This window comes from Megalops cyprinoides, chromosome 14 (genome assembly GCF_013368585.1).
Source record: "Megalops cyprinoides isolate fMegCyp1 chromosome 14, fMegCyp1.pri, whole genome shotgun sequence".
NCBI lineage: Eukaryota > Metazoa > Chordata > Actinopteri > Elopiformes > Megalopidae > Megalops > Megalops cyprinoides.
In genome coordinates this window covers 18,159,540-18,174,369 of record NC_050596.1, presented here as the reverse complement: position 1 = coordinate 18,174,369, position 14,830 = coordinate 18,159,540, and the positions used below count along the sequence as shown (strand labels likewise).

Sequence of the window (14,830 nt, the reverse complement as noted above, 5' to 3'; positions counted from 1 at the left end):
TTAGCGCTCGAGAATTAACAACTTACCGACAGGACTGACATAGTCTCTTATTTTTTATTGCCATTTAAAATCTCCTTAAGATTTTACATTTTTAATTCCCCGGTCTTTTAATTTATTTTCTACTAATGCATCATTTGATATCAGAAATTTATATTGAACTTGCACCTTTGATCCCTTATGACTTGCCCTGAATGGACCATTATTGGGAATTAGGTCACAGAGTGTTATACGCCACTTTTTCGTTCATCTTGTGTTGCATCAATATCACTGTTTACCTCATCGGACAAGTGTTACTGAAACGTTCGGTTCAGCGAATTGGTGCAGCATATTAGTATATCTTGTTTCTATAGACAATCTTTGTATTTTGGAGTACTTTTACTAACTGCGCATGTGCGCTCAGTCAAACCTGCTACAGAGACCGGGCCGGATGGCCTGGGAAGTTATCGACAGTATTCTTGAATACAACATAATTTAACGAAATTCAGACCAGTTTAATTCTGTATCATTATGGTAAAAAAGGACAGGGGGGACCGGGGTAAGTTTAAAAACGTTCTGCAATCATTAGCTGCTTTTCTTTGGCAACAATTATCTATCTAGCTTGCTAGCTAGCTAGCCACAACGTTAGCAAGCTACAGCTAGCCGTGTCGTCAGACACTGGTAGTTATCATGTGCTGGCTATCCATTGGGATAGCTGTTGTGGTTCCAAGCTTGTTGGACTTAACAATAAAACACCATACTAAGAATAAATGACGAATTCATACGTGTTTGCTTCGTTATAACTTCTATATATTCCTGTGTTATGCCTGACAAACGAAACGTAGTTAGCTAGCCAACCAGCTAGCCTACTAGCAGTGTAACAGTTCATTCAACTGATAACATATCTAGCTATTCCGCTATTTTAGCCTTTATTTGCAAAGTTGGTAACTAGCATACTTAATTTATTGTCATCCTTATTAGCTTGCTAGCTATGTACGAGTTGCAAGGAGTCCAGACAGTAGTAGACAATACCACTAACCAACTTTTCCATGTTGTAATTATCTGAAATTGTTTCATATCAAATATTCACTATCAGAGAAGAAAAAGTCGAAGAAGCGACCCTATGATGATGAGGAAGAGGATGATGAGCCAATGGGCAGTGACTCCCAGGAGGCGGCCATCCCGGCTGCCGCAGGGAAACAGGTGGACGAATCAAGTACTAAGACTGATGAGTACGGGGCGAAGGACTATCGCCTGCAGATGCTTCTTAAGAATGATCACGCCTCCCGGCCTCTCTGGGTGGTAAGTCAAAAAGCTCTCTCCAGATTATAATATCTTGAAGGGCACCTGTGTGTGCATAAAAATGACCAAAATAAGTACTTTAACTATATTCCCAGAATCATTTACTAGAAATTATTGTCAGCGCGCCGATGTTTATATCACAGATGTATGTGCGACCTTTCAATAAATTTGGGAATGGTCGTGTCATACATACATACATATTATGTTGTGTTAGTTTGTTATCCTTTCGCACAAAAGGTGCTCTTAAAAATTTGGATAGATTGTGCTGTCTCTGTAACATGTTTGCAACTTTCAGGTTGAACCTCCCAGCTAATCTTTTTTTTTTTTTTTTTTTTTAAATGTTCCCCATAGTTGCATTCTGATACTGGACAATATTCACACAATGGAAGGTCACCATCTCATTTGAAAGCCTGTATTATTTCTGAATATTGTTACCCACCTTAGAGTGCAGCCCAGGTTGAGGTGCTTTTACACACAAGCCTATATTAGTAGTATGTTAATGGGTTTTTGTGTAAAGGAACACCCTTAATCCATTCTCATCCCACCCTGCTCCTAGGCCCCAGATGGTCACATCTTCCTGGAAGCCTTCTCGCCAGTGTACAAGTACGCGCAGGATTTCCTGGTGGCCATTGCGGAGCCCGTGTGCCGCCCCACACATGTCCACGAGTACAAGCTGACCGCCTACTCCCTGTACGCGGCCGTCAGTGTGGGTCTGCAGACCTCTGACATCATAGAGTACCTGCAGAAGCTTAGCAAAACCTCTGTCCCTGATGGCATCATACAGTTCATCAAGGTGAGGTGCCAATGAGGAGTGGTGGTCATGAAGCTGGGCTTGTTACCAAAAGGTTCAGATCCCAGGTGGGACATTGATGTCGTACTGTTCAGCATGGTATATACCCCCAATTCCTTCCAGCTGTATAAATGAATGACATAAAATGCATGCTTTGTAACTCAGGGTGGTTCCTAAGCAATGAGATAGTCATCTAGCTCTGAGAGCACACGGGTGTGAGGGGAGCAAGGTACAGTCTGTTTGTTCTTGTGCATGATACAGACTGAGCCAATGAGATGTTTATAGTGGTTTGTGTATTTTCTCTCTTTTAGCTCTGCACTGTAAGCTACGGGAAAGTAAAACTCGTACTGAAGCATAATAGGTATGTGGGCTTGTGGGTTTGTTCATGTGTATGAGTGTGCATTCTGTATGAGGCAGAACTCTCTTTGTTATGTGGGTCAGCTTCAGTGCGTCCTGTGGTCTTGTGTCTGTGTAGGGCTGTCAGTATGTCTTACAGTAACATTTTGCCTGTCTGGTAATGAGCATTGCTCACACAGGACTCTGAACCTCTCTTTGTTATGGGACAGGTACTTTGTTGAGAGCACGTTTCCTGAGGTGATCCAGCATCTCCTGCAGGACAGTGTGATTCGGGATTGTCGTCTTCGCACCGCAGACGGGGGCGAAACGGAGCTCATCACTGAAGTCGTCTCCAGCAAGCCAGCGGTGAGAAACACTGACACTCCAAAATCACTAACAATTAATGGTAAAGAAGGACGCTGCTGACATCATTGTTATGCATCTACAGAAGTGATTAATTTCATTTTTGCCCACACAGCCATTATCCATTCAGCTGGACTGCAGTACTCTACTCTAGAAGGGTTTTTGTTTATTTTTACTCTTTTCCACATTTTAAAATGATAGTAAAGACATCAAAACTGTAAAATAACACAGATGAATTATGCAGGGACCAAAAAATTAAATCAAAACAATTTTATATTTTAGACTCTTCAAAGTAGCTGAAAATATATATATTTTTTAATTAAAATTGTTTTGGAGAGAAATTCATACATAGGTGTCAACTTCACTATTTATATTTGCCTAAAACAAATTTCAGGCATTGAAGCATAAGTCTTTAGATCAAAATGTCATTGAATGTCATTGTCATTGTATGTTTCCCATAATTCTTAGTCAGGTGTGTCCGGACTTTTGATTGGTGCTGTATGTGCTGTAACTGTTTCTGTGTTTGGAAGAAGACTTGCTGGAGAAGGATGACTAAATCATCCCTCTCTTCTGCAGATTTCAAAGTCCGTGCAGGACAATGGGGGTCCCTCCACATCACAGGGACCACAGGACAGCCAGCGCTCTGGGCCCGATGTCCCTGAGGACATCTTCAGCTACTACGAGCAGATGGACAAAGAGGAAGAGGAGGAAGACGAAACCCAGACTGTTTCCTTTGAGATCAGACAGGTGAGTTAGAGCAACACTAGGTATTCTCCACATTTGATGGATGGAAAGTGTTGTCATTGCTGAAGGAAATGAAGAAAGCAGTACTTTCTAAGGGCAGTGTAGCATAAGGAGCTTGTAACCAAAAGGTTGCTGGTTCAAATCCTCTCTGGGGCACTGCTGTTGTACCCTTGGGCAAGGTACTTAACCAAAAATCGTCTCAGTAAATGTCAGCTCCGTAAATGGGTAACATTAAAAATTGTTATCTACAGTATGTAAATCTCTCTGGATAAGAGCGTCTGCTAAAATTCCAATAATGTCATGTAATGGGAAAGTGATTTTGGGTGCTGAAATGTCACCGTACCCCGCTGGGTATTGTACCCCCCAGGAGATGATTGAGGAGCTGCAGAAGCGCTGTATCCAGCTGGAATACCCCCTTCTGGCGGAGTACGACTTCCGCAACGACACTGTCAACCCCGACATCAACATGGACCTGAAGCCCACGGCGGTGCTGCGGCCCTACCAGGAGAAGAGCCTGCGCAAGATGTTCGGCAATGGCAGAGCCCGCTCGGGGGTCATCGTGCTGCCCTGCGGTGAGCGGGAGAGGGACGGGCTGGGCGAAAACAGGAAGGTCACCTTGCATTCATCATATTCATCAGGGCTTTTCATCTGGCTGTTGAGTGGTGCGAGGAAGCTGGCCGACACTTCTCACAAAAAATGTAACAGAAAGAGCAAACATTCAAAAAAAACAATTTATATCTTAAAAAGGATCCTGCCTTGAGCACATAGACAAACCAACTTCGTCACTCTGGTCTGCAGCCACGCACCTGTATTTATTGTACCTGATTAAGTAGGTGAGGCTGGTGTAGACAGACGATTACAAACTGACAACAATGAAACAATGAACTGGGTAGGAGTATTTGATGTGAAATGAGCTCAGTTACTGACAAGTTTGAACATTGAAAGACAAGATCCTTAAACATTTAATCAATTAACAATTAAACAATTAACAGTTTTGAGGGACAGGTAATGGTTTTCCTTAACAAGTGGATGTGGCCAATGTTGCCAATATGGCCTGTCAGTCCTCTCCAGTGTGAGACTACCAGGAACTACCATATCATCAGATTTATGCATTCACTCTTGCAGTTTCATTTGTGTGTTATCATTCAAACCCTGAAGGTTTACAACAGAAGCACATCTGTAGGAGAAACACTTGGTGTTGGCATTTGAGCATCGTGTCCACTGTGTCTCCCAGGTGCGGGGAAGTCTCTGGTGGGTGTGACCGCCGCCTGCACGGTGCGAAAGCGCTGCCTGGTTCTGGGGAACTCCTCCGTCTCTGTGGAGCAGTGGAAAGCCCAGTTTAAGATGTGGTCCACCATTGACGACAGTCAGATCTGCCGCTTCACATCCGACGCCAAGGACAAACCCATCGGCTGCTCGGTGGCCATCAGCACCTACTCCATGCTGGGCCACACCACTAAGCGGTCCTGGGAGGCGGAGCGTGTGATGGAGTGGATGCGCAGCCAGGAGTGGGGTCTCATCATCCTGGACGAGGTGCATACCATCCCTGGTGAGTGCCTCTCTCTCCCTCCCTATCTCTACATCACATTCTTGGCATTTAGCAGACAGTGTTATCCAGAGCGACTTACATAGATAACAATTTTTTCATGTTACCCATTTATACAGCTAGATATTTACTGAGGCAATTCTGGGTTAAGTACCTTGCCCAAGGGTACAGCAGCAGTGCCCCAGTGGAGAATCAAACCGGCAGTCTTTCAGTTACGAGTCCTGCTCCTTACCACCATGCTACACTGCCTCCCCCATCTAGTTTTTATTATGATTTTCCTGTCTGACTGTGTCCATTTCTCGCTCTCGTTCCCTGCAGCGAAGATGTTTCGGCGGGTTCTGACAATCGTTCAAGCTCATTGCAAACTGGGTCTGACCGCCACCCTAGTACGAGAGGACGACAAGATTGTGGACCTCAACTTCCTCATTGGGCCCAAACTCTACGAGGCCAACTGGATGGAGCTGCAGAACAGCGGCTACATCGCCAAAGTGCAGTGCGCAGAGGTAAGTCCAACGTGTACCAGTACTATCTGCAGAGGTGCGCCCAAGGGGAAAGAGGCACGCTGTACAGCAGTTTAAGGAAGTCCATGCCTCAGTGAAAGCTTGGATGGTTCAGTCTCTCTCTGTCTCTGAACCCTCATCTCCACCCCTCCCTCGCTTGCTCTCTCAGGTGTGGTGCCCGATGTCCCCGGAGTTTTATCGAGAGTACGTGGCGATCAAGACGAAGAAGCGAATCCTGCTGTACACGATGAATCCCAACAAGTTCCGCGCCTGCCAGTTCCTCATTCGCTTCCACGAGCGGCGCAACGACAAGATCATTGTCTTCGCTGACAATGTTTTTGCTCTCAAAGAATATGCCATTCGCCTCAACAAGTAGGTTAATTGAATCACTCTTTGTCTGTAGCAGGGACTAGCATAGAGTAGAAATGAATGATGAGAGTGAGTAATCATACTCAGAACTGAGGGGAATGGTGTTCTCTTTTACCATTGAGCAAAGTGCTAAATTGCTGGCCAGACACTTAGCAGTGACATTTATGCTCTTGGAAGATAACTCAGCAAATGAGTTAAGTTTGAAAAATAGTGTCCAGCTGTCCCATCACCTCGGTCCAGCATCACTGTTTGAACAATAAGTTTTGTCAGCATCTTTATAAGTTGGGATTCATGAATAATGTGTAAAATCCCCCCCCCCCCCCCAGGCCCTACATCTACGGTCCCACTTCCCAGGGCGAGCGCATGCAGATTCTGCAGAACTTCAAACACAATCCCAAGATCAACACCATCTTCATCTCTAAGGTAACCACTTGATTAAAGTGCCTTCTAAAACACATACACGTATCACTGAGTGAGCTGTCAGCTATCAGGGTCAACACTGTGGGTTGACACCGCTAAGTAACAGAACCCATATGGGACGGTAGCCACTATTTTGATCCTAATCTTAATCTTGATCTAACGGTCATTTGCTGGTCTTCCCAACTTCATTCCATTAAGGCCATAGGAAATTAACTTCTATTTTTTTCTCTGCCCTGACTTAACATCTCACCTCTCTCACCTTATTCCTGCCTCAGGTGGGAGACACCTCGTTTGACCTGCCTGAGGCAAATGTTTTGATCCAGATCTCATCTCATGGTGGCTCACGTAGACAAGAAGCCCAGAGGCTGGGCAGAGTGCTTCGTGCCAAAAAAGGTAAGCTTAGGGATCAGACTACCGCACAGTCATTGGCTGTTATGAGTGATAATGCCATTGCTAAACTTTCCCCCTCTCTCAGGAATGGTTGCAGAGGAGTACAATGCATACTTCTACTCCCTGGTCTCTCAAGACACTCAGGAGATGGCTTATTCCACCAAGAGACAGAGGTTTCTGGTGGACCAGGGCTACAGCTTCAAGGTCAATCCATTTTTCCACAAAGAGGCCTTACAGCGTCTTTTTACCAACTGCTATTCGGACATGTAGATTATGCTCCAGTCAGTACGCAACTGTTGTAACTTACACTTTCCCTCCCCCTGCTTTTACCCACACCCCTGCTCGTGCTGGTGCCCCCCTTCCCAGGTGATCACTAAGCTGGCAGGTATGGAGGAGGAGGACCTGATGTTCTCCACCAGGGAGGAGCAGCAGCAGCTCCTGCAGAAGGTCCTGGCTGCATCCGACCTGGACGCGGAGGAGGAGGTGGTGGCAGGGGAGGTGGGCAGCAGCAGGCCACAGGTACAGACCATCTCTCTCACCCCCTCATCCTATTTTTTTTTTTCTTTCAGCTGTATGATGACATCAATAAGTAGCACAAGGACGCACTGTTCTAAAGCATGACCCTTCTGCTCTGTTGGTGACTTTTACTCTGAATCTCCCCCCCTGCAGTTCTCACGGCGTGCGGGAACCATGAGTTCCATGTCGGGAGCTGATGACACGGTCTACATGGAGTATCAGACCGCACGCAGCAGCAGCAGCAAGTCCTCCAACGCCAAGAACATCCATCCGCTCTTCAAGCGCTTCCGCAAATAGGCTGCCCTGCAACACCCGTGGCCTGCGCGCTGAAAACCCCTCCAAAGTCAATGCGGAGTGTGCCATAAAGTCGTACACTGTCCAAACATCTGTGTAATGGCAGGGCACCTATGTGGCCTAGTGGATGGGGGAGAGAGAGGGAATATTGGAGGGAATATTGGAAGGATGAAAGGGTGTCTTGAGACAAAGCAACACAGCACAGCGTGCTGATCTGAGCATTGTGCAATGTGGCCTGTCAGTCGTAAAGCTGAGGCCCTCTTCTGTCTCTGTATCTCAGGGGAGCTCACCTTCTCCAGAAGTGAAGTGTAACCTTGACTCGCCGCTTTTTGATACATACCAGTCTGTGTTGGATACAAGGTTTGTTTTTTAAGAGATTTTGACTGAGAATATCCAATTCCCATATTATACTCCTTCATATTTTGCAATTTAGCACTTCCAAAGTGTCAAGGTATGTCTTGTCGTCTAGCAGGCAATTACTGCGTTCATTTTTTTGTAATGACATGACAAGCTCAAAATAAAGTAACACGTTTATATTTGTGTGTGGTGCATTCTGTTTTGGGTTGGACCAGGCCAGCTGCATCAAACCAACTGGTAATCCCAGAATCCTGCTTGGAATGGTTTGCTGCTTATTGGATTTGCAATCAGTATGAATAAGAGTATATTACAGTTTTTTTAGTTGTTTGATTGCAATTTTCAAAACTATTAACCAACAATTTGACTTAAAAACACAAAATGATAAAGGAATTGCACACCTACCTAAATTGCCTTTTTACCCTAGTATATATTTTCCTTTGTATAAATTTTAAAATACCTTACACTAATTGCTTTTGCTAATAATACTCACTAAAAATTGATTCCTCATGGTGAAAATCGGTACAAACAGTACAACATTGATAGCCCAGTGAAAAGCCAGGGCTGTAGAGGGTGGGGCTGTGGTCAAGGACAGGGTGACGGGGGACAACCATGAAGAGCAGTGTCCAGTAAGATCCACACAACCATTATTGACCATGTCATAAGCAGAAATGTTACAAAGAACTGCTGGAGTGGTTGTTCATCCAAACCTAGGAAGGTCAACTGTTGCCTCACTCATCTGTACATTTCATACAGAGAATTGGTAACTGAAAATACAGTGATCTCAAAGATGACATATACACACATGTACATAAATCTACACAACATAGTTCTGTAATTACATACAATAAAGTATGTGTCCTCTGTTCTGTCTGTAGAAATGAGAGAAGGGCAATAGTGATGTCCATGGCCATCTACTCTCTGATGACCAGGAGAGGGCAGTAGTCGAGATGGTACAATCAAAGGAATGACATCCGGCTAAGTGAAACCAAACTGCATTAATAGAGGATAATGGAGCATTTACAATACATACATACTGCAAAGACACCAGGTTTCAATAAAACAAACTAGCTGGTGCCTTTTCAGTGAAATGCTTCCAGGGTGAAGCAATCACAGGCTCAGTATGGTTCAGGTGAGATCTACTCTATTGTTTTACAATTATATTATTAAAAAGTAGAGCATTTTGTGCAAGTCTCACTGTTGTAATGTTTTACTGTAGTTACAGCAGCTGCAGTGGTTTCTAATGCAAACAGCAACTCCCATTTCCCCTGCCTCAGGTAAGGTCACATCAATTTAACCTGCACTACAGGGAAATGTGACCACCCCCTCCAGGTGAAGCGCAGCCAGTACTGAAAGAAATGAAACACAAAGAAACCAAAACGTGGTGTAGTGTATGTGGGTGAGGCAGGTCATAACTGTCATCAGGTTTCTTTACCTCACTGTCCACCTGATTAACTGGCTACTGTCCAGTTTTTCAATCATTTAGTTTTACTGGCTGTAATGTGTTAGTTTTATCAGTTAGTCTCATTGGCTGTAATAGTGTTTTAAGTAATCACTGACCCACTGAGTGGTAGCCTTGTCTAACCTAGCCTCACCATCTTGTTGTACCCAGACAGGCCAGGTACAGTTATCAGTGTAACCAACCTCAGCATGGCTCATTACATTACATTACATTCATTTAGCAGACACTCTTATCCAGAGCAACTTCCAGCACAAAAGAACAGAAGTGTATCCGTTCAAGTTGAATGAGCAACAGGGTCAGACCAGGCTAACACCACTCCCAGACCAGTGAGTGTGAGCGTGATATCGATTATGCATTTACTAGTGAATCCTTGGCTAATGTGGCTAGTGTGCAACCCTCCCATGCAAGTCACATGACAACATGGGGGCAAGGTCACCATGCATCCCACCATATCGGCCGGATGGTGTGGTGAGTCATAAGCCACTGCTTGGATCATGCAATGCCATCCAGCTACTGACCTTGTTGGACAACATTGTGAATGTTTGTCAGGATAAAGAGGTCACACGTTGATCACTTGAACTGTTTTTGTGGAACTTGTTTCCGATCAGCAATTTTAGTGTCTGTTTGTTGAAGAGAGGTGATTGTTTCCAAATATTAGTCATGTGGCGTTACAATCCTCCCAAAAAGAAAATCTTTTAAGAGTTTTAAGTCTAAAGGTTTTTTTTCATATTTTGCCTGTCTTTGTTACCAGTTGAATGAACAAGAGTGGATTTCTGTGAAATTCCTAAAAATACTTTTAAGCTGTCTCCTTGTATTTTTCCTCGAATAAAGAGAAAGAGGATAGAGGGCCAGCTCCTCAACTGGCCCCACTCTCAAATCCACGCTCTGCTCCATAACAAAACCCGCTGGCAGGTTTCAAGTTGGCACTGAGCGAGTGTGGGAAAGGGTTCAGTTTTACCCACAACAAGTCCCTTTGTCCGCCAAATAGAGCAGGGATTTGAGGCAAGACATTTTCTTCAATGTCCCCCCTCTTGATCTTAAGATGCACCCCCTCATACAAAACCGCACAGAAAAACACAGTGCGGGCTTCCTATTGGTGCTCCTGCAGAGCATTACCATGGCTGCACCAGCATGCCAATCACAGCTGTGCAAAGGGCTTTTTAACAGGATTCTGCGGAGGAGACAAGAGGCATTTGAAACAAATGTGTGTGTGTGTGTGTGTGTGTCCTCAACAGAAATGTCCCTTTCCTTACCAAATACCATTCTGTTTAACTCAATGTTTACTGAATGTCTTTCTTTCACATGTCCCTTTTCTTTGTTTCTTTCTTTCTATCATTTCATCCTTTTTTTTCTTCGAGTTGGCAAAAATTAAAGCAAATAAAATAAATTAAAATAATATTGATGAGGGGGGATAATTTGCATGCCACTCAAAATGAAGAAGGGGTGTTAGGTGAAGCATTGTAAGACATAAGGAGCATTGTAAGCCATGAGACTGAACTTGGTGGGGTATCATCTAACCAAACAAGCAATTTGTATAAACACACATAGTACTTTAGTACATGTAGGATATTTATAGTGGGGTTGAAACCCAAAATACATTAAAATAAATGCTGAGCCTTTCTCACCATTCCTGCACACAGCAGAAAACGAACAGCCTGTCAGAAACTGTGGGTGACAGAGGTGATCTCCTTTTTATCAAAACCACATGAAGATTTGTTGTGGTGAATCAAGTCTGCTAAAGTCTCAACTAACAAACAGCTGTACATCCCAGGCATTTTGATGGAATGCCAGAAAGTTGGAGCATTCTTCTTCAAATGGATAACGTGTAAAGTGTGTGCATAAACTATATAAATAACCCAGCTATACCTGCCACTGATTTTGAGGGGAGGGGGTGTCAAGCAAATAGTTCTGTTGCGGTCACAAAAGTTTAGATTTTTTTTTTTTTTTTTTTTGTATTACACACCAGACCTAACTTATCTTCAGATTAGCCAAGGATAATCATATTTTGTGTTTGTTTGTTTGATCAGGACAAATACTCTTTGATACATTGTGCAATACACACCAGACACCACAAACTTCATTCTGAAGGAAAACTATATGAAATGACAAATTATAGACAATCCACCATTCTCAGGGAAATGATGACTGTGAATTAGAGTATGAAAGACGAAAAGCCAGACTGTGAATTAGAGTATGAAAGACCAAAAGCCAGAATGATCTGGAGTGTCACACCAGGCTGTCGCCAGGAAGCACCCTATGGTGGCTTGAATATAACTGGCTAGCCATCCATCTCTCTGCCCTGTAAGAGCAGAATCTACTCACATGGGGTAGTCAGTAGAGACACAACCAAACTCCGCAGTTCACATGTACAGGCCCACAGGCTGGAACTGGTGATAAGTACAAACAACAGCTCAAAACCTGCAGGGGAGGTACAAGGTTCACATCCCTGATCTGGACGACTCACGTCAAGCCAAGGCAGACACAGGGGAGATAATTATACACAGTACCGGGTAACACCTGGTCGCAGCTCAGCCTCTCTAGGGGGCTGTCAGCCTCGTAGCTCAACACCTCTCCTAAATTCCCTAATGTGCTGTGATGAAAAGTCGTTGTCATATGGCCCGACATGGCTGAGAGTTGACCTTGCAAGTAAAGCAGATGCTGTCTGATGGCACCAATCAGGGAGCACTAACAGGCCTCTCCATGCTGCTCCCATCCTCTAGATAGGAAAAGTTGGTAAAATGAAGACATGCCTCACCATATCAAACAAGGGCATGTCTATATATCCCTGGATAAGACTCAGCTGAGAACAATATGACTTTGCTTTTAAACTTAAAGAGTCTTGCTGTTTCCTATTATTGCTATATTTGCAATTAATACTATTAACACACACAGATATTTTATATATGTACTGCATACATGCACATACAGATACAGTATTTGCCAGGTTTATTGATACTCACTTAAACGCAATCAAAAATCTAGATATCACAGAAAAATATACATATTGGATAATTTTTTCCTCTCAAATATTTGTTAATAAAGGAATGATTTGAACAAGATTCCGCAAAACATGAATAAGGACTTTTATTGCCTTATTACTGCCTCATTGATCTGCCTTATTCTGTTGAGATAGGTTAATTACACTGCAAATGGATAAGGTATACTTCACTAGGTGTTTCCTATCCCTATGAGGTCTTATAATTTCTTTTCTTAGTTGGCCCTTATTTGAACCCTTAATACTAGAGCATCTTCTTCCATGTGGTCATTTAAGGTTGCAGCCCACACCTCGCACAAGGCTTTCCCTGGAGTTTTTCCCTCTCAAGACGCCTGTAATCCCTTGGGATAGTCCTTCCTAAAGTAAGCAGCGAGTCCACCGGGTCACACTTCAACTTACCTAATGCTAACAGTTTGGCAGTTATATCACTATTGTACCCATGTGAGTGCTTAAGTGCTTTGATGCACCGGGTAAATCTCCCTCCATAATCTGACATTAGTCCTTCCCTCACATACGTTTCCTTTGCACTCGAGTAGAAACAGTAATTAAGCACGTTTTACTTATTTTCTCATTGTCTTGCAGTATTGTTTTTCGTCTTTAAAGTCCATTGCAAAACAGATAATGATCAACAGTGTTTGTGCATGTCTATGGACACTGACAAATGAGAATGCTACCTCAGAAATCAGGCAGTGCTGCCAGAGCTGCTGAGAATTACGTAAGAAAGAAAAGAACAGCATGGGTTCAGCCAGTACTAGGTCTAAAAAGAGGAGCAATGTTTGAATGACACTTAAACTGAATTTCTCTCCCATCCATCCAAATTAGCCCCAGAAAGGAACTCCAGAGACAGGACTGGCATGTCTGGATCATGAAACATTTCCTCATTAGCTGCTCAAATTCATACTCCATGTAAGATCAGCTGAGTGTCAGAAAAAGGAGAAAGTACACTTAGGCCGGATTTTACATTTTTTAAAGGTATTTATTAAGTGGACTCTAGATTCTTTTTCGAGTGGAGTCCAGTCAGCAGATCAAGAGGGCTTGGGCAGAAAATAATGAAATTTCACTAGGAGGTTAAATGATGCTAGGAAGTATATCTTAACAAATAGAGTTATTAAGGCATGGAATAATCATCCAGGATTTGCAGTGGAGGTATACACTCCAGACTGCAGGCAAAATGACAAGCCTTGATGTGCAGAATGGTCTGTTCTCAACGTTAGACTTCTTATGTTGTCCCTCTCAGGCTGCAAAGTGTGAGTGTGTCATGAATTGTTGAATCAACATTGCAAGGATAATAGACAAGCAGGATGAGTAAGAAAACTCAACTAGACACTGTGCAAGTGAAAGGGCTGCTTTTATTGGGTCCTGGGGGGCCAATGCGTACAGGTAACAGGGACAATGTGACAGGTAAGTCAATATGGACAGGTTATACAGAAGGGAAATGAGAAGGAAAACAAAGGTGAAAAAAAGGAAAAGGAAACCAACAGCTCAGACCAAGTTGTGGATACCTTTGACAGTGGCCACCCTGGGTGATCAGAGTCCAAGGAGCTTACAGACAGCGGGTTTCCTCCCCTGAGCCTTCTGGAAGACACTGACAGGACGGAGGAACGCTGGAACCACTCTATGACTTTGCTCTGGGGGTTTTTCCATTCCTCTTGGGGCCACAGGCATTTTTATTCAGTTCTGCCTTATATGGGAATTTAAAAGGAGCCACACTGGTTGGTTGCAGTCAACAGGTGTGCGCAAGGAGCAGGGAGCAGGTCTGAATATGGCACCTGTCCTTGGTCCTGTCAGTCCAGCTGCTTCCTTTGGACTGGAGGTCACTGTCCATGGTGCTGGCAGCCATGATGTTGATTCCCACAGCGAGATGTCAGCACACCTTTTCCAGCATGGCTGGACTCAACCTTTCTAGCAACAGGGATCTAATCCAACAGCACTTTTTCTAAAGGGTCTTAATGTCTTTACACAGACATTTTTGTAGTCTAGAACTCACAGTTAACATAATCCAGAACAAAGAGCTGCCAAACATCTGAAAGAGATATATTACAATATACAATATACCATCCAATTAGGGTTTGCCATCAACCACATTCTGCCTAAACTGGGTACAACAGTTGATGTAACTGATCTCGTCTTCACAATCCATGTTTATCATTAAAAGGATAATGAATTGTGACAATAACATCCCTGTCTGTTGTGACTTCAGATGCAGAATAATCAATATACTCCACAACGTGGAGATTTTGTGAATCTTCATACATTGTCTAGAAAGCAACCTCCTTGAATCTCAAGAATAGCATTGCTGGTTTTGGCCTGATTTCACCTGGCTATGTCCAACTGGCACCATCTAATTGAAGCTAATTGTCCTGGCTCAGAGAACAGTCTTTGGATATTTGTGAATATAGAGTCCAGCTGATTTTATCCTCTTTCTGGCTCAGTGACAACCTGGTTTAGCCCATAATCAGAACACAAAAGACCA

General features: G+C 43.6%; 1 protein-coding gene across 1 annotated transcript; it reads left to right on the top strand.

The window, feature by feature from the left end:
* Positions 1-418: 418 nt before the first annotated feature.
* On the top strand, positions 419-8,070 carry ercc3 (excision repair cross-complementation group 3). The gene is made up of 15 exons (XM_036545194.1): positions 419-535; positions 1,073-1,278; positions 1,835-2,071; positions 2,380-2,429; positions 2,635-2,770; positions 3,344-3,514; positions 3,879-4,083; positions 4,746-5,060; positions 5,376-5,560; positions 5,727-5,929; positions 6,253-6,349; positions 6,622-6,739; positions 6,822-6,940; positions 7,103-7,255; positions 7,406-8,070. The coding sequence occupies exons 1-15, from the start codon at positions 508-510 to the stop codon at positions 7,547-7,549; spliced, it is 2,367 nt and encodes a 788-aa protein (XP_036401087.1). The 5' UTR covers positions 419-507; the 3' UTR covers positions 7,550-8,070.
* Positions 8,071-14,830: the final 6,760 nt, after the last annotated feature.

Excerpts from the sequence above, each read along its gene's own strand:
- ercc3 (XM_036545194.1), top strand. The coding sequence starts at position 508 with ATGGTAAAAAAGGACAGGGGGGACCGGG. Across the intron at positions 5,930-6,252 it reads TATGCCATTCGCCTCAACAA|GCCCTACATCTACGGTCCCA; the intron begins GTAGGTTAATTG and ends CCCCCCCCCCAG. Across the intron at positions 6,740-6,821 it reads AGTGCTTCGTGCCAAAAAAG|GAATGGTTGCAGAGGAGTAC; the intron begins GTAAGCTTAGGG and ends CCCCTCTCTCAG.